Genomic DNA, 20,230 nt, shown 5'->3' on the forward strand with positions numbered 1-20,230 from the left:
AGAGAACTCTAATTCTCTCCATTGATATACATATTTTATATTTCCTACTTGAAATATAGGTCAGTAATTATCCCTGGATGGTGATATCATGGTGACTTAGTCTTTGTATTTTTTTCCCATTTCTTAATTTTTTATTATTATTATGAAGGTACCAGCACAAAATATAAATAAGCTATTTTAAAACAAAGAATCATGCACAAAAAAATGGCTGGGCTACATAACCAAGGACAAATGCATCTTATAAGGATGGCTAAGGATAAAAATAAGCTAGACATTTTGAAAAATATTAAAATATATTTTAAGTTATTTTTTATTTTTTTAATGTTTATTTATTTTTGAGACAGAGAGAGACAGAGTGTGAGTAGGGAGGGGCCGAGAGAGAGGGAGACACAGAATCTGAAACAGGCTCCAGGCTCTGAGCTGTCAGCACAGAACCTGATGTGGGGCTTGAACCCACGAACTGCGAAATCATGACCTGAGCCGAAGTCAGATGATCAAACGACTGAGCCACCCAGGCCCTTTAATAGTTACTTTTTAAAAACAGGTTATAGCTAAGTACGAATACATCAAAGCCTGCTGGTTGAGGGAATATGGTATTATGTTAGTAGATGAAGAAAGAAAACAACATGATAGTCTCCACTTGGCAGACATTCTCTAGCTGGACAAAGGCTCTTTTAGTGGAAAAGTCATAGTAAATGCCCCCAAAGGGGACTGAAGAGGTGATGGGAAAGCACCCAGCCAATCTGGATACATTTGAGTCTTTGGGACCTAGATGAATAATATCCCAGAGCCCTGAAGTAAGTCAGGAACATTGCTGTAAAATTGGTGCCAGAAATATGTGGGAAGTCAGAGTCCAGGTGAAGAGAGGAAGCGGGAGAAGCACCATGCCTGTCGTGTTTGAGGAGTCAGATGTAAAATCAAAATGTGTCTGCCTCTTCCTATTTTGCAAATATGTAGGGAATTTGTTAACTCTTTTGGCTTTGAATTTCTGATTTTAAAAATCAAATCAATGATAGGGGTGTCTGGGGGCTTGGTTGAGCAACTGACTTCGGCTCAGGTCATGATCTCATGGTTCGTGGGTTCGAGCCCCACATCGGGCTTAGCACTGACAGCGCAGAGCCTGCTTCAGATTCTCTCCCGCCCTCTTTCCCTGCTCCTCCCCCGCTCATGCTCTCTCTCTCTCTCTCAAACATTAAAAATAATTTTTTTAATGTTTATTTATTTTTGAGACAGAGAGAGACAGAGCGCGAGTGGGGGAGGGGCAGAGAGAGAGGGCGACACAGAATCTGAAACAGGCTCCAGGCTCTGAGCTGTCAGCACAGAGCCCAACGCAGGGCTCGAACCCACGAACCGTGAGATCATGACCTGAGCTGAAGTCGGATGCTTAACTGACTGAGCCACCCAGGCGCCCCAACATTAAAAATAATTTTAAGAATATAGAAATAATAATATGTAACTCCCTGACTGTTGGTAAGGAGTTAATGACACAATGCTTGTAAGATACCTAGTTAGGTGCCAAATACACAGAAGGCCCTCAATCAGTACAGGGTGGTTAGGGACATATTTTATAAAAGGTGGGGTCCAGAAATTAGGCACCCATTGTTTGACCTTATTTGAATCCTTAATTTACTATTCACAATTCAAATTTGGGATTCCAGATTCGTCAATAAGGAGTAGGTAAGAAAAACTGAGGAGGCATGTGAAGGGCAGTGCCGGCAAAAAGGTGGGCAGGGAAGGAAACACGCGTCAGAACCCAAGACCTGCAAAGAGCCACACCCCTGGTAGTCTAGGAAAGACTTCATTCCCTTCGCGAAGGGAGACATTTCCCTTAGAGAGAGTGACAGTGAATGAAAAACAGCAAGCGGCTTCATTTCTTATGTGACTCACAAGGATAAGCCAGGGACAGACACTGCAGCCCTGGAGTCTCTTGTAAGCTTCTGGAACTCTCATTTCAAGGCAAGGAAGTGAAGAAGCACTTGCAGAAGTGGTGGGTGGAAGGGATGGAAGTTAATGGCAATGGAGCTCAGCTAAGAAACCTACGAAGACAGCTGCCAGAAGTGAGAGGTATTTTCAATAGATAGGCAAAGAAGCAAACCAAAAAAACCCAAAGTTCAGCTCTGGCCATCCATCAAAATTCTTTATCATTCCTGCTACAAATGTATGGACAGTCAACTGAGGAGCAAATTCACACATAAAAAAGGAAATAAACTGAGTATTATCAAAGAGACTTGCAAATTTTTCCCATTTTCCTTTATCTCGATATTATTTTGTAATTAGCTGCCAACAGCACTGTATCGAGAGGCCCACAGTTACAAGACTGGGTTTGCATCCTGGCTCCATCATCACCAATGTGACCTTGTGCAACTTGTAACCTATCTGTGCCTGAGCTTCCTCGCCTGTTAAAAACAAGAAAAAATACTACTACCTCAGAGGACTGTTGTCAGGACTGCGTAGGTTATATATAAATGCTTATAACAATGTCTGGGTACCATGTATTTGTCATTATCATTACCTCCTTCAATTCTATGCAGTCCGTCCTATTACCAAGCAGAAGACGATTTTCTTTAAAAATTCCACTACAAATGAGAGGAGGGGAAGAATGTGTCCCTAGAGGCCTGAAATGTTTAGTGGGCATGATGATGACAGGCCCAACTTCGTGGATAGGACGACAGACAGCTATGCTGGCCTTTCCTTCATGGTGATAATGCCGAATGAAAACTGTACTGTTTCTCACTCTCTACCCAGGGCTCAGAGTGAGATTTACATAAGAAGATATTCAATTAAGCATTTCAGAAATTTTACTTTTATTTACCGTTTTTGAATAAGTAACGCACAGACTTGGTATTAAATCCAGATAGTATAGGCTTTCCAAGGAGAAGAGCATTTCCCCTCCTCTCCTGCTCCTGGCTCCCCATTCCCTGTATGGGAGGTAATACCATCACTTGGTTCTTGTACCTCTCCAGAAATGAAGCATAATATAAAACAAGAAAAAACAACAGCATATCCAACAAATTGATTATTAGTTTTCATGACAAATGCAGTTAGGGGAATCTTTAATTGCCTATAAAACTCTATATTGGTAAGCTAAAAAAAAAAAAAAGCCCACAAAATTGTATTTAAAATAGGACTCCAATTCAGTATAAAAATGCACATTAAAAACATGCAAGAAATATGTCTAAGCTCCAAAAGAAGCTGCTTCTGTGTTGTGAGATTAAGGTTCTCTTCCTCTGTATCTAGCAACCTTTATTTAATTTATTTATTTAATTTTTTTTTAATGTTTATTTATTTTTGAGACAGACAGAGACAGAGCTTGAGCAGGGGAGGGGCAGAGAGAGAGGGAGACACAGAATCTGAAGCAGGCTCCAGGCTCTGAGCTGTCAGCACAGAGCCCAATGTGGGGCTCGAACCCACAGACCATGAGGTCATGACCCAAGCCAAAGTCAGATGCCCAACTGACTGAGCCACCCAGGCGCCCCTCTATCAACCTTTAAAAAAAAATAAATAAATAAAAAAAATAAAAAATAAACTGAATGACTATTTCATAACCAGGAAAAAATTTACTCTGATATCATATCATATCCTCTTATTATTATTATTTAATACTGCCACTGAAACCGGAAATAGTACCTGGCTTTAGTGTATAACTATCTTGATGGTATTCTACTCCTTCCATTTCCAAAATAGAATTGTGAAAAAGATACAAATTACAACTATAAAGTGACAAAGACTTTCTTTTTTTTTTTTTTTTTTAAAGTTTATTTTTGGGAGAGACAGAGACAGCACAAGTGGGGAGAGGCAGAGAGAGAGAGAGAGAGAGAGAGAGAGAGAGAGAATCCAAGCAGGCTCCATGCCATCAGTGCAGAGCCTGATCTGGGGCTTGAACTCACGAAGCTGTGAGATCATGACCTGAGCTGAAACCAAGAGCCAGACGCTTAACCAACTGGACCACCCAGGTGTCCCAAGGCTTTCTTGTTTTAAAGGAGCATTTCATGTCATCAAATGATTGTTACTCTTTTTAGAGTGATCACCTTGGAAGACCACACCTTTACTCTTAAAGTAGAAAAAATAAGTAAAAAAACGCTACACGTTATTTTTGGAAGAAAGCAAACAAACCCCCAGGCATTGTGGCTTCATTCCCAGCAGCTCAGGTAGGAAGGCTGGGGCTGGGGTGGGGTGGTGGCACTGATGAGCTTCTACTGGGCTCTGGCCCAGAATATTCTGAAAAGCTCTTCCCAGCCCTTGCAAGCAGAGATCCCACGGTTCTCCAGGCATGGAAGCGCAGAGTGGGCATGCGAGTGCAGATCTCACGGTTAAGATACAATGTGTGTGTTGACCAAGGCCATCCCCGTGTGTCCCACACAAAGCTCAGGAGTAGCTCTCTCCAAAGCCATCACGGGGTGCTAATCTCAATTTGCCACCTCCAGCTCATCATCTACTCTTTGGAGCTATTCAAAGTTTACACCTGCCACTGGCACAAGTAAGGAAGGGCTTTGGATCTGGAAAGTTTCTCCCGTAAAACTGGAAGTAAGGAGGACACAGGACGTGGTTGTGGCATTTTCTGCCCATGAATGCTGGCATCCAGATATGGGCACGGGGGCAGGCAGGGCTTCCTTCACACGCACACCTGAGGTCCAATCCTAGGCAATCCCAGGAAGACCTTGGCAAGGGTTTTGGGATTTGAATCACAGGGCTATTGGGAGGCCATGAACCTGTCCTTCCCTCACAGAAGAATACGGGCAGGGGAACTTACTGAAAGGTCAACAACTGTCTTGATGGCCTTTTCTTTTCTTTTTACAAAGTCGTCATCCTGTAAGACAAAACACAGCGATTAAACAAATCCTGTGTGAAGACTGGAACTCAACTGGACTTTTCAGAACCCTGTCTTACAAACTGACTTCTCGTCACAGCTTTGCCTGCAGACGCCTCTATCGTCTAACAGACTGGAATATATTCTGCGTGGGAAGAAGCTAGGGCCTCTGCAGGTGGCTGTGAAACAGAGCCCCACAGCCGGTGACAGTGAGGGGGCCCACAGAGTGTGCTGGTGAAGAGAACCACTCTCACTCAAATCCTTATGAGCTCTGAAACCCTGGGCAAGCTGCCTCTAAGCCTCAGCTTCACCATGTGTAAACGGGGCCACCACCGCCTACACCAGAGAGCGGCTGTGAAGACAAAAGAGGGGTAGGCATGCAAGGGGCTGGGAATTCATGCAGTGGACACTCAACAGTTACCAGTTATTACTACTGTGGTGGTGCTGGTGGCTGCTATTAAACTATTATGATAGGAACACCCTTGGCAATGACCTAGGTGATCTCTCAAAAAGCTTTATATGGCTATAAAAAAAAATACTCATTCTTATAATTTAACAAACATTCTGAATCAAGTAAGTATCAAAGTTGAGAGAAAGAGACAAAACCGCAGGGCTTTACACCCAGTGCCTGCTTAAAGAGGCAGTTCTTATGAAGCAGGAGGCCCCCTTTCAAAGCTGACCGGGTAGGGGCAGAGATGCCACATGGAGGGGTGGGGAGCCTGAGCTTCCCCTGCTCCTTCCCAGGGAGCCTCTGAGCAGGTGCACTGTTCTCAGTTGGACAAGAGAAGGAGAATACTGACCTCGGGGAGACTGTAGGTTTTTTGGAACTGGGAAATGGAGTAGGAGCGGATGTAGTCACCCATTTCTTCCTTTGTTTCTATAGCTCGCTTCACCAGCCACTGGGAAAGAGAGGTAGGACATGTGAGGACAGGGGTGAAACACCATCGCGGTCGAGGCCAACTCAGAGACAGTACGACCCATCAACCCGAATCACCACATCTGAACTGACTAGGTGACGAGAAAGTACCCACGTACACATGCTGTCCCATGTGAAAAGCAGCCGGCTGGGCGTCTGAGAGGCTAAGAGCCAAGGGCATCTGGAGCAGAGTGGCCGTGCAGGAGCTCTAAAGCCTCACTTCAGATCCTCAGTTTCGCTCTGTGCAAAGTCGAGGTGAGAATATCAGTTTCTTTCACCTCACAGAGCTACCGGGGGAGCAAAGGAAATCACAAGGACCAGAATACTTTGCGACTAAAGCACAGCAAAAATATAGTTGTTCCCCACAACCCCCCGGTTCCAGTGGCAGATCTTAACATAACTTTCCCTGTGCTGCCTGTACTACAGACCAGGGAAAGGGAAGAGAGCCTCAGAGAACATCTAGTACAACCTCCTCTTTCATCGATGGAAAAATCCCTCAAATACTCGCATTTGAGTACAGGTTTGCCGAATACCCGGCCCTAGACTTCAGGTGAGTGAGGCAGTCACAGAATTTGCTCTCTTAATCCACACATTATATGACAACTGGCACAGGCCATGTTGTACTGAACCTGAAGTTCAGAGCCACTACAGAATTTGTCTGTTCTTGTTCCATAGGTAGCAAGCACAAAGCTGTCACAACTCACAGGCTCTTCCACACGGGAAGACCGGACAGAATGTAAAATACAAAAACAGCCTTTGCTTCTCTTCCCTGGCTCTTCATTCAGTCCCTATATGACTGAAGAACATTATGGAGGGAGGATGCCATCTGTCAGTCACCGTTCTCTTTCCAGAAAGAGCTACTACATCCCCAAAGCAGCTTGTGGACAGTAGTAGTATTTCTTCTGGAGCACAGCACACTTGGCAAGGTTTAGCTACTTAGGACAGCAGACGCATGGCATATGGGCTGGTGCTCCTGCAGGGATAGGCAGAATGCCTGCTCACAGAGGGCAGCCAGCTCGAGGAAAGGACGTATTTAGGAAGTACTTGCCCAAGATAGGAGTGGCTGCAAATAACTCTGGGGGATATTCTTTTGTTGTTAGTATCTTCCATTTATTTCCATCACTCCACTCCACCCCACCTCCAAACAACAGCCTCAGGCACTGACTAAAACCCAGAAGCAGGGGCAGAAGCTCACACAGCCTTCAGAGCTTCTCCAGACCCTCTCCCGCACCCCCATCCAGCACCATGGCCCAGGACAACTATGGAGGCTGACTCCTTGCTCAACTCAGTTTCTACTTCCCTTTGGATGGGAAGATCCAGTTTCTGGACTTTCAAAGTTGTCTCTTTCTCAGATGCTCCTCCATAAATTAGATCTACACTGAGCTGTTAATTTGGCTGGATCCTGGCAAGTGTGATCAGATAAGGAAGGTAAGAGTCTTAGGATTCAGAGAATCGATCGCTGTAGTGGACTTCCTAGAGTGAAGGGCTGTGGAGGGAACCTCTTGGACAGCCAAGCTCTGCCCCAAGTCCCTAGCATTTGAGAAAAATACCTACCCTCACAGGATTCACATGTCTGGCCTGGGAGAAGAAGATGTGACCTAGAAGTACTGGGGCCTGAAGTCAGATCCCTTCTTCTCTAGGCTGGCGTTCAGCGCGTTACTACAGCTGTGCTAAACAGCGCAAACCTGGAGGTGAGCCTCAAGAATCACACAAGACAACTAACTTGACGACTGCTCTTTCACCGGTCTCCGGCAAAACAGGTACAAACTACAAGCTGTGGTTACTTTTTCATAATACTTTCATGTATTTAAGGGACTGTCCATTCAAAGGACTGTCCTTTATTCCAAGACTGGGGGGTTAAAACGCGTTTCTTTTAGGAAACGATAAAGCAAGATAGTTGTCACTTAAAAAAATGGCTTTTTCATTAAAGTATAAATGATATACAACATTCTATTAGTTTCAGGTGTACAACATAGTGATTCAGCAATTCTGTACACTGCTCAGTGCTCACCACAGTAAGTATAGTCACCATCTGTCACCACGCAACGTTATTACAATGGTATCGACTGTATTCCCACTGCTGTACTTTTCACGTCCGTGACTATTTTATAACTGGAAGTCTTTACCTCTTTATCCCCTTCACTTATTCTGCCCATCCCCCACCCACTTCCCCTTTGGCAACCACTGGTTTGTTCTCTGTATTTAAGAGTCTGTTTGCTTTGACAGTTGTTACTTTGAAAGATGTTCTTGCTCGACAAATTACAGGTGGCAACCATAGGCCAACCTCCATGTGTGCTTTAATTAAGAAATCTGGTAACCACTAACCTAGGTTCTCACATCCAGAGAGGAAGCCTTCCAGCATTCCACGTACAACAGGGAACATTCAGATGCTCAAAATGCCTAAGCTAGCGAAAGAAGATCACTTCCCTTTCATTGCCTTTTCCTCTCTGGATCAGATTTGTTGCTCTCAGAGTTCTAGCATAGGGCTGAGTAAGGCCTAATCACTAGAGATTTAGGCTTTGGGGGGAAAGGCAACAACTTCACATTATGGTGGTAGTGGAAGTTTCAGTAATACCCAACACAGGGTCGCTAGCTCCTGTTTTCACAAAAGGAATCAGGTATCATCCTCCTGCGTCAGAAAGTCTAATGAACCTACAGATCAAATCCTGAGTTAAAGTTTTAACTTCCAGTTCACAAATTTCATGGTATTTGATTGAAAGTCTAGTTTGGGGGAAGTCCCAATAACAGTAACAAAAATAGAAACAACTATATGATACTTACAAAGCACTTACTAAGATGTGCTGGTCCTTCAGCTAAGTGCTTTATACATACTAAAGTACTTAATTCTCATCCTATCAGGTAAGTACTATTATTGCTTCTATTTAACAGATGAGAAGTTAAGTCATTTGCCCAAGGTCACACAGCTAAGTGGCAGAGACAAGATTTGAACCCAGGAAGTCGCTGGAGACCATGCTCTCAACCCCTGTACTATTATAATCTTTTTTTTAGTTTTTTAATGTTCATTTACTTATGAGAGAGACAGAACACAAGCAGGGAAGGGGCAGAGAGAGAGGGAGACGGAATCCAAAGCAGGCTGCAGGCTCCAGGTTCTGAGCTGTCAGCACAGAGCCCGATGCAGGGCTCGAACCCACCAACTGTGAGATCACTGACCTGAGCTGATATCAGATGCTTAGCTGACTGAGCCACCCAGGCGCCCCCATACTGTTATAATCTTAACACAGGCTTAGAAGACTTCTGAATCAAGGACTGCATGAATGGCAGAGTGGGAAAGCACAAGGTTTAGTGACAAGGAGTTTAGACTGGAATCCTGCTTGACAGCTCACCAGTTCTCTGCCCTTAGGTAAATCAGTTACTCGCTCTGAGTCTCACTTTCCTCAGACATAAGACTGGGATTATAATAGATGCTTCCAACAACTCTATCAGGATCATTTGCAAATCGCTGTTCACACAGCAGGCCCTTTCCTTTGCTCCTCCTCTTCTCGAAGTGCCTGAAGGGGAGGGTGAGACATAAGACTGCAAGAATATAGGGGGCTGTACAGCATATGCCACTTACTCACAGAAGCTTGGGAAATAGCCACGGTGGAAATTAGCCTCCCATTAGACATCCAGTCACCAAATAAAGACTAATTGCCTACACAGTCCCAGACATTCCACCAGGTGCTGAAAACACAACAGTGAGCAGGACAGCCATGGCACCTGCCCCCAAGAAGCTTAGTCTGACAGGAGGGACAGAAATAACCAGACAGATATACATGGTTACAAACAATAGTAAGGAAGGATTCCTACAAAGGAAAGGAATATGGCCAGTATGAATGGATATAGCAAAGGAACCTGTTCTAGATTAGGGGCTCATGGGAAGCTTTCTTGAGGAGGTTGGGTGGAACTGAGATCAGAAAGATGAATATGAATTAAGCAGGTAGGGAGAGAAAGGTAAGAGCTTTCCAGCTTGAGGGAAAGGCCTTGTGACAGGAGGAAGCATAAGATGGATGAGGAAATTTGAAAGTCAGAGGAACTAGAACAGAAAGAATAAACAAAAGCAAGGAATAAAGTTAGGCTGGATAAGTGGGACAGGACCAGAACATGGAGGGCTCTGGAGTTCTACCTTTACCAAAAGGGCAATGAAAAGCAATTAATGGGAACATTCAAAGGTCACAACAGGTGACAGTGTGAACCTAGGGAAGAACACTGGCGAACTTCTGAGGATGACGTCAGGAAGTCCCATCATGTCTTGCTCCACCAACTCCACGCCACACCCGTTAAATCCAGGATCTAGGCCAGATGGCCCAAGAGCCAGACCCGTTATAGGAATTCTGGTGTTCAGAGGACAAGAAACCACACAGAGGCTCTCACCTGAACAACAGGAAATATGTGAATAAAATCCATGCCCTGGATCTGGTGGGGCTCCAGCTGGTGTGGACACTTCATCCTTGGCAGGACTGAGACGATTTTTTCTGACAGTGCTCTGTTTGGAAAAAACAACAGCAAAGAGTGAGAATACACTAAGTGGCTCTTAAGACATCTCTCAAGTCTGGGCAGTATTCCAGAAGAATCTGGGGCTTCTCAACGCCAGATCATGACCAAGCTTCTCCCGACTGACTGCAAAATGAGAAAAATAGGCACAATTCAGATGTGTCTGTGTGCACGCGGCTAAGGCCACAAAACGGCTTTCTTTCTTTATTCTACGGTTTTGTTCTTCCCACCTTCTTTATATTAAAACATATCGTTTACTTACGACATTATGGTGATGTTTGAGGTAATAATTATTATTTTTTAACATACTTACGTTGTAAAATACAAAGTTATCAGTGCCCCAAGTTCTTTTACATTTCATTTTACTGACCTACTTTTTCCAAAAATCTGGGAACCACTAGGTTACACATTAAAAAAATTGTTCTCTCTCTTCTTCTCCCCCGTGCGCATGCGTGTTCTCGCTCTCTCTCTTGCAAAAAAAAAAAAAAAAAAAAAAAAAATTGTTCTAAATATCATTCAGGAAACAAATAATTACCAGACCCTGTGCTGGGTGCCTACAATAGTAAGACAAAACATGGGGCCTGATGCTAAAACAAAAAATTTAGAGTTCTCCACTCTGGTATAAAAGTATTTTTAAAATAAAAAATAGCCTTTAAATTTTTTTTTTTTTTTTTTTTTTTTTTTTACTACTTTCAAATTAATCCTAGATTTGGGGGAACCATGTCCTTGTTCTTTTTTTCCAGAGAGGAGAACGCTTCTGCTTCTCATTAAGAGCATTCTGAACGCTCTCCAACACCTTGCTTCAGTCCTGTGAAACGTCCAGGAATAAGGGGAAGAATGGGGCTTCCCGAGGCCCGAGAGCATTCTTGTAGCCCAGTCAGGAGGCAAGCATCCTCCGCCTGCTGAGAGTTTCCACAGCTCCTGCCCAGGCCTGGGTGGGACAGTTTTAAGGCAGGCACGACAGCAGGGTCTGTGTACAAGTCCACCCCACCACAGATGTAAGCCTCCTTCTCTACTTGGCTGGTATTTGATCTCCAACTGTCTGCTTCCTGTTTCTTACACTTCAATTGGATTTGGTTCAACAGGGGAGAGCAGAGGTTACCAAGTGGGTCTGCCTTGAGAAAACAGTCACCAGGCATGACCTTGTGGGGCCATATGGAGAAATGGGGGCTTCTGGCTCAGCTTACGTGGATAGGTTAGGTTAATACTCCTATTCTAAAACCCTTTAAAAAAATCTTAGCCCCTTACAGCAGCTACTGTGGCCTTGTCTGCAAGTGAGAACTATTTTCTGATAGATGAAAGCCCTAGTGAACAAGGTCCCTAGTTCTTGCTAGATGCTTCAAATTCAGCAAGTGGGTCTACTCACAGTGTTCCTTGTTCAAAGAAATCTTGTATGCTTTTATCTCTCTGCAGTCCCATAATCCTTCCCAAGAGACAGACACCCTTAAGACTGACATCTAACAAAGGCCTGGGTCAGAGCAATTATTGTCTTACCTATGCTGCCCTTAGTAGGTTTTATCCTCTTGGTCTTGGTAGGAACTAAGTGAAATCCAGGGAGAAAAGCTAAATGGCTCCCCAGGGAATGGTCCCTGGAGAACACACTACAAAACTTTGTTCATTCCCAGGAAGAAGCTTTAGAAGGTGGCACCAATGTTAGAACTACTAAGAGGAAATATGGATCATAATATCAATGATATTACGATCATAATATCAATGTCAAGTCTGATAGGTTTAAGAGACAAAAATATGGAGAGGAGAAGACTGATACCCTACTGCACACATTTACAAAAGGAGGGAACATCTACCTCCCAGGACGGAAGCCTCTGGGAGAACATTTTCACCCCTAACAGAGTGGGCACGTGTGTGACTCATCCAAAAGGTCTGAGACATGGAAGGAAAATGTCACATGCCTCTCAGCCACTACTGCAGTCCCTCCTTTCTGAGCAGCCTGACTTCAGGATACACGTGTCTTTTTTGTCATGAGGTACGTGGCTGTCCCAGTGGGGAAGCCTATGGTTGTCCAGTTGTTTCTGGGGCTCAAATGGGATAGTTTGGTAGGCAAGTATTAATGAACCCATTTGGCAGCATATCTAAGGCTCTCTCTATAATACACTTTATCTTTTATTTTAATCTCCGTCAGACTCTCATGCCTTTCTTCATTTGCTTGAAACTTGTGAGGGGAAGAGACTGGTGCTTAATTGACACTGCTCCCTAAACTCCAAGCTTAGCAAATACAGATGATCCTCATTTGGCATCCTTGTTTAGGGCAAGTCTTAACTGTTGATATCCATGGGGCCTTTCCTCTCAGTCACATTCTGGTTCAGCGGGAGGAAAGCTCCCCCTAGTGGCTACAGATCTGAGTCTGCATAGGGTTACTGGTCCGTAACAACCAGTCAGTAGCTTGAAAACAAGAGGCTGAGACCCCCAGTACCATCTAGCTCAAACTTCTACCTTCAGACCAAGTTGTGTCTGGCCACTGCTCAGAGACTGCCTCCTTTCCCAGTTCATAAAGGCCCTGAGGGAAGGATGCTGTGGGTCATCTCAGGGTTTACAAGCCTCTTAACCCTCCTCCCAGAAATCACTGCCAAGACTGAGGTCTCACTCAACAGCATATGGAAGCAGCTGGAGGCAGAACCACTGCTGGGCCAAGGGAGGGATGTGCGGGACATACAGGCAGCCTGGGGTAGGGGACAAAAATCAGGAGGACTTCTTGAAACCCAGCCCCTCTCTCTTTTTCCCTGGAGGTCAGGGTAGACCCTCTGACTTTCTGAAAATCTGGGTAAGTGACCACTGCAGAGGTCCCCTGTGAGGTTTCTTAGTCTAAGATTTTAACAATGCCCACTTGCCATTACAGGTGATTGGTTTGATTCCTGCAGTTTTTAAGAGTGTTCAGTACACGGTTTCCTCCTCCACTGCCAACAGTTTGAAAGAGAGTGAATTAACCAGGGTCTAAGCTCCAGCTCCATCACCTGCTCTGGGACTTCTGGCAAGTCATTTGGTCCCTCTTGTCCAATACTCCCATCATACACGAGGAATAATGCCTGTCCTACTTACTCAAACTTGTTGCGATGTTTAGGTAGTCATAGGCAAGTACAAGTGCTCTGCACACAGGCGCCTCCTACTCGTGTGTTGTTGAAATGAACTCAATTATAAGCCTGAAATCTCATTTATGGACCTCTGAACATAGGAATCTGCAGTCATGGGGCTTTACGACAGGCTAGGAGGATAGAAGGAGGAAGTAGACAGAGGGTAGAAGCTCATGAAACCCTCAAGAAAAAGGGATCAACAAGAAGAAAAAGGCCCCAATTGGGCATGTAGTACAGAAAACAGCCTGAAAGATAATCATGCCCTCCTCAGACAGTGCTACCTGGCCACCCACCACACAGTTTCAGCTGGGACATACTGAAACACTGCAAACATAAGCCACTTTTAGTCTAAATTGCACCTAACCAAGAAACTCTGTGGAGAGGAACCTCAAACACAGAACACATTCCAAAACCAAACAGAAAAGATGTTTGAATAATTCGGTGCCCTGTGGCTATGGCATTTCCCTTACAGGTAAGAGAGACCCCACTGTCTGATGCATTGCTAGGAGTCTGCTGAGTCTTCAGTCATGCAACCCCCCGGCCCCGGTTTCACCTACAATTACAGTTCATGGCTCTGGACTTAAGAAGCTACACATCAAGTGTTTACCAGAGAACATAATACTGTATATCCTCAGCCCCTTATCCAAACCCTTTGGGGCCATAGGTGTTTCAGAATTCAGAACTTTTTAAATGTTTGCACTTTAGTGGACATAAGAGGCATATACTACATATTATGTAGAGCCCAAGTGAAATCTAGAGCAAACTGTACACTTGAAGAAATTATTATTTCTGCAGCAAAACTTATGAAAATTCCTGTAAGTGGGATCAATAAAGACTAAAAATAGTCTTAAGTAGGTTCAGGTCATGTTTTGTTTCCAAATGAGTTTTGTATCCACACTTAGAAAGAACAGACCCGTTTTCAGTGGTTTTTTTTAGATTCGAGAAACATGGACAAGGGATTAAGAATCCATATAAAACCCACCATGCTTCAATATCTCCTAAGAGTACTGCCAGTGACAGGAAAGTATCATAATTCCCAAGGACACCAAGGTGAAAAGGGGCTAAGAACCACTGTAAAACTCTAAGGGAATTTGCAAAGAAGGGATACACAGAATCTAGGAGATGGTAAAAGTGGTGAAGAATGCAGTTGAAATCGAAAGAATGCAAAAGACATCCCAGCATAGCAGGGGTGCCACAGGCGTAAAAAGCAATCACTCAAGGGGCGCCTGGGTGGCTCAGTCGGTTAAGCGTCCGACTTCAGCTCAGGTCACGATCTCGCAGTCTGTGAGTTCGAGCCCCGCGTCGGGCTCTGGGCTGATGGCTCAGAGCCTGGAGCCTGCTTCCGATTCTGTGTCTCCCTCTCTCTCTGCCCCTCCCCCGTTCATGCTCTGTCTCTCTGTCTCAAAGATAAATAAAAAACGTTAAAAAAAAAAATTAAAAAAAAAAAAAAAAGCAATCACTCAAACTGGAACAGAAAGAGGCCTCAATCAAGAGTGTCCTCGAGAAGATAGTAAATTTATGTTAGTAAACAGCTGAAGAATCTGGGTGATCTTAGCTACAGGTAAAGCTATGTGCTTCTTGGTCAAAAAGGAAAAAAAAGGCAATCAGAAACTCAAGAAAAGTAAGCTGTATACAGACAAGGCAAATTACAACGTGCCTGATGTTCAGTGACTTTTCATAGAGACCACTCCACTGGCTCAGGCCAAACATCTCAGAATCATTCTTGAGTCCCCTCTTTCTCACACCCAAATCCAATCTGTCATGACATCCGGTTGGTTCTACCTCCAAAATAGATGAAGAATCCCACCAACTGCTAGCCACCCGTCATGGCCACCATCCTTCTGTGAGCATGGCTACAGGGTGCTAAAGAATCTCCCTGCTGCCAACTTCACCCCTTTGATCAGTAATCAGAGAGTTTCTTCTAAAACCGATTATGAACAGAACAGATTATGTTCCTCATCTGCTCAAAACCCTTCAAGAATTTCCATCTCAGTCAGAGTAAACTCAAAGTCTTTATTCTGACCTACAAAGCTCTACCCGATCTGGCCTCCCTAACTTGTCTGCACCTCTGCTATTGCCCCTCTCCCCCACCTCACTGCACTCCCGGCAGGCTTCTGTTTGGAGCCTTCACGCTCGCGGTCCCCTTTGCTTGGAACCCTCTTCTCTCAAGTCTTAGCTCCCATATTCCCTTCTCAGTGAGGCCACACTGACTTAAAGTTACAACTGCTTCCAAACCATGTCCCTATTCATATACCTTTTCAGCTTTCATTTTTTCAGAGTGCATATTACTTTTATAAATAACTCAATTTTTTATTAAATTAGTTGTTTATTGTCTACCTTCCCCCAAAAGACTCTAAGCTCTGTGAGGGAACGATATTTTTCATGAATATATCCAAAGTACCCAGAACAATGCCTGACCCATAATATGGACTCAATAAATATTTGGGGAGTCAATGAATAAATGAAGATATTCCTCTTGACTGTAATATTTTGTTTTGTTGTTTTTTTTTTAATTTTTTTTTTCAACGTTTTTAATTTATTTTTGGGACAGAGAGAGACAGAGCATGAACGGGGGAGGGGCACAGAGAGAGGGAGACACAGAATCGGAAACAGGCTCCAGGCTCCGAGCCATCAGCCCAGAGCCTGACGCGGGGCTCGAACTCACGGACCGCGAGATCGTGACCTGGCTGAAGTCGGACGCTTAACCGACTGCGCCACCCAGGTGCCCCTTGACTGTAATATTTTGAATATTTCCCATCAAACGGCACCATTATGGTCGAGGAGATCACATTTCCTTTTCTCTGACACCATCACAACTCTTAGTTCTTATTGTAAACACTCTTTATAGATTTATTTTTACAATTTACCTGTAGATTAAGCATGGACAATTTAATTGCGATTATTATTGAACAGATTGTAAATATTATGCCCTGAACATTGTAAAAGTGATGATATGATGGTAGATGGAGGCTGAAAGGAAGAAGGAAAAACAGATACCAAAACGTTTACCCTAAGTAGCTAGGAACCAGGAGAAACTTCTTATATTAATGAGTCAAGAAACAGAAGCTTATGTAGATTACAGCTATACAAGTGATCACAGGACAACAGATAATAATTATAAGACTGGATAATGGGAGACAAAGGGGATGTGGTGAGTAGTATAGTGAGCTAAATTCCTCCTCTTATTAGACTTGAATGAAACATACATAGTTGGAGGTGCACAAGTGACCTCTCTGAAAAATCTAAAACCTAAATAGGCAAAGATGATCCTTTCCAGGGAATAAAACCAGGGTATACAATGGGAACAAGGAGAGACATCAGCTGTATATTTTGTGCTCTTTGGCAGTATCTGAATTTTTTTTTTTAATTTTAATTTTTTACTTCATGGATGTAGCACCTATACAAGAAAAACAAACAAACAAAGACGCAGGAATAAAAATCTACCCCTGGAGTTAGCCTGACCAGCAGAGAGCAGAGCCACATGCCTAGACTCTATCACACTGTCCACAGTGAAGGACTTTTCCCGATAGGTCACTGGATGCGATGTCACAGTCCCAGAATGACAGATGCTGGAGATGTAGAGCTCCGCTATTCATGGCTGAGCACTGATGAGCACAGTGTCACAGAGAACAATACATCCTCTTTAATGAGGAGCCAAAAGATGTCCTTTGGTCTTATTATTAAGAATTTCGGTGATTCTGTGGGACCGATTTTTCTTCTGTGTGGAAACAGAATTGGGTAATTCATCATGTTTTTCTCTTTTTTGTTGGCTGCCAGAAAGCTTAGAGCCAAATCTGTGGCCCACCCTTAGAAAAACAAGGCATTTTGTGGCCTATGACAAATGTTGTAGCCTTATCCCCAACTCCCATTTCTTTTTCCTTTTGCTTCGCTTCCCCTTTTCTCTATCACTGCTTCATATGCGTATTTGTAAACTAGCTTTAATCCATTTGGAATAGTTTTTTTCCTGGAGGAGGATAAGGCTTCAGAAAAATGATGAAATAAGTCACAAATACGCACAGATCTGAAATCACAAATCCCTCTCCTGACAAATAAGGGAACTGTGACTTGCCCAAGGTCACACAGCTACCCATTGGCAGGGCTGGGCAGAACTGGGGATCCCAAGTGGTCTAATGAAATCACCAAGCCCCTAGTGAGCTATGGAAGACTGGGTGGGACGCTCAGGTGAAATCTCTAGCAAGGAGTCCATGCTGCCTCCTCTCGATGGCAGGCATGACCACAGAGGCAATGGGGAAGGGCGGGGGGGAGGGGGGAAGATTCTCTTCCTCACTCTATTCAATATTCAACTTCAATTTAATACATTCGTCCCAGCTGCCCCTGGAAAGAGATAAACTAAGAAGCAACTGGAAACTATTAGAGAGTATTAGAAAAAGGATGAGAGTTGCTGAACATCAGTAATCATCAGAGAAATGCAAATCGAAAGAAGGGCTATCATCAAAAAGATAAGAGATAACTAATATTGGCAAAGCTATGGAGAAAAGGGAATCTCGTGCACTGCTGGTGAGGTTGTAAATTGGTACAGCCACTATGGAAAACAGTATGGAGGTTCCTCAAAAAATTAAAAATTAAAAAATTTTAAATCAGAACTACCGTATGATCCAGCAATTTCATTTCTGGGTATTAATCAGAAGGAAATGAAATCAGTATCTCAAAGAGGGTATCTGAATCCCCATCTTCACTGCAGCATTACTCACAATAACCAAGATACGAAAATAATCTAAGTGTCCATCCTTGGTTAAATAAGATGTGGTGTACATGTAAACACACACACACACCCAGGAATATTATTCAGGCATAAAAGAAAAGAGGAAATCCTATAATTTCCAGCACCATGGATGGACCTTGAGGATAAGATTTATGCTAAGTGAAATAAATCAGAGAAAAACAAATGCTGTGTTATTTCACTTGTAAGCGGAGTCCAAAACAACTGAATTCAGAGAACAGATTGGTGGTTGCCGGAAGTGAAGGTGGGGGTGAGGGAAATGGGTGAAGAGGAACAAAAAAGCACAAAAGGTACTTGCAGTTATAAGATAGATAGGTCCTGGGGATATAATGAAGAACACAGTGACTACAGTTAGCAATGCTGTAGCATATATTTGACAGTTGCTAAGAGAGTAGATGATAAAAGTTCGTATCACAAGAAAAAAAATTGTAACTGTGTGGTGATGGATGTTAACTAAACTTACTGTGATGAACGTTTTGCTATATATATATATATACACATACATACATCAAATCATTTTGTTGTACACCTTGAAATAATACAGTGTTACATGAAAATTATATCTCAATGAAACTAGGAACAAAAAAGAGAGAGATAATGTTAGAAACAGCCTGAGCATTAAATGACTTATATGCTAGCTGTGTGACCGTGTCTTCTAACAACCTCAGTTTTATTATCTATAAAACTATGATAATATCTGTTGTAATGAAAACTAAAATAAAACACGTAAAGTGTCTCAGCACAACTTTTGGCACATAGCAGACACTCAAAAGTTAGCTCCCTTCCCCCCCTTTAGCCTCTTCCATGGCAAACCCTGGTAACTTACATTTTTTGACCTATTGTAGAGTTTTCCTGAAAGAGCAAATCAACGTCTATGTCAAAGTTGCAAGTGGTGATGCACCAAGTCATTCCTCCTACTACCTGCAAGACACAAAGAAAATACCTGTTTTCTCTTCCTGGTTTGGGGAGAGGGGAAGTGGAAGGTAGGAAAAAATGTAAGTAGTTTTTATAGAATCAGTGACCCTACAAAATTATTTCTCTTTAGAGAGAGAGTATATGTGCCCTTCTGACTTCATCCACTACATCTAAAATAGCACCACTCGATAAAACTTTCCACAGTGATGGAAAATGTGTCTGTATTGTCCAATGCAGTGGCTACCAGCCACATGTGGCTACTGAGCACTTGAAACGTGGCTAGTGTGACTGAGAAGCTGACTTATATTACGAAATGGACGTATCATTCATAGGTCCTCTTTATACTGAGGGAGACGGACATTAATTCTCAGCCAAGAGAAGTCTTACTCGAGTTTCAGGTAAGTGCCAGATTCCAGAGGAATTATGTGTTTTACAGACCAGACAGGTGAGTAGCAAGGCTGACATTTGTGGTTCATTCTTAATTTCCATATATATATTTTTCACATATCTAAAGGAGAGGAGAATCTCTGGTCTACTTTTCTCATAGGATTTCTCAGAGATGCAAATGAGACTAAGGCTAAAAAAACACTTTGAAACAAAACAAAATCCTTTTCAGACACGCCTTGATGTTAGAAAAAACAATAGTGACTCTCATCTCTGGCTGTATTTTAGACACATGTGAGATGCCTATTAAATACAGATTCCAGGGGTGCCTGGGTGGCTCAGTCGGTTAAGCGTCCGACTTCGGCTCAGGTCATGATCTCCCGGTCCGTGAGTTCGAGCCCCGCATCGGGCTCTGTGCTGACAGCTCAGAGCCTGGAGCCTGCTTTGGATTCTGTGTCTCCCTGTCTCTCTCTGCTCCTCCCCTGCTCATGCTCGTCTCTCTCTCTCTCTCCTTCAAAAATAAATAAAAACATTTTTAAAAAAATACAGATTCCAGGCCCCCGACCAGATCTAAGCAAAATATCAAAGGGTGAGGCCTCAACGTCTGTATTATGAAACAGTCCACAGTGATTGTTATGTACAGCTGGGACTGTGGCCCACTGGAGCACTCAACACTTTCTCCCATCAGGAAACTGTCCTGGCCTGCTCTGGCTGATCTGCAAGCTTCATTTCTGTGCACAGTTGGCTGCTGCCTTTGCTGCAACATGCCACTTATTCTATGTATGTTGCTTTACTTGTCTCCCTTTCCTATTCTATAGAAGCTGGGCTCTCTGAGTACAGGGCCTTGGTCTTATCTCTGTGCCCTCAACACTCATTACTATGCCTTGTGC

At 43.4% G+C, this 20,230-nt stretch overlaps 1 protein-coding gene across 4 annotated transcripts in view; it reads right to left on the minus strand.

Annotated features, from left to right (window-relative positions):
* CCDC93 (coiled-coil domain containing 93) overlaps positions 1–20,230 on the minus strand; it is a 97,912-nt gene that overhangs the window by 72,750 nt on the left and 4,932 nt on the right. For all 4 annotated transcript variants that reach the window (XM_058715484.1, XM_058715483.1, XM_058715482.1 and 1 more), the window contains exons 3-6: positions 18,868–18,962; positions 10,095–10,206; positions 5,608–5,706; positions 4,751–4,807 (exon numbers count right to left, since the gene is read on the minus strand). In XM_058715484.1, the coding sequence (XP_058571467.1) occupies positions 4,751–4,807; positions 5,608–5,706; positions 10,095–10,206; positions 18,868–18,962 (363 nt within the window). The remainder of the gene's footprint in view (positions 1–4,750; positions 4,808–5,607; positions 5,707–10,094; positions 10,207–18,867; positions 18,963–20,230) is intronic.

This window comes from Neofelis nebulosa, chromosome 2 (genome assembly GCF_028018385.1).
Source record: "Neofelis nebulosa isolate mNeoNeb1 chromosome 2, mNeoNeb1.pri, whole genome shotgun sequence".
NCBI classification, from domain to species: Eukaryota; Metazoa; Chordata; class Mammalia; order Carnivora; family Felidae; genus Neofelis; species Neofelis nebulosa.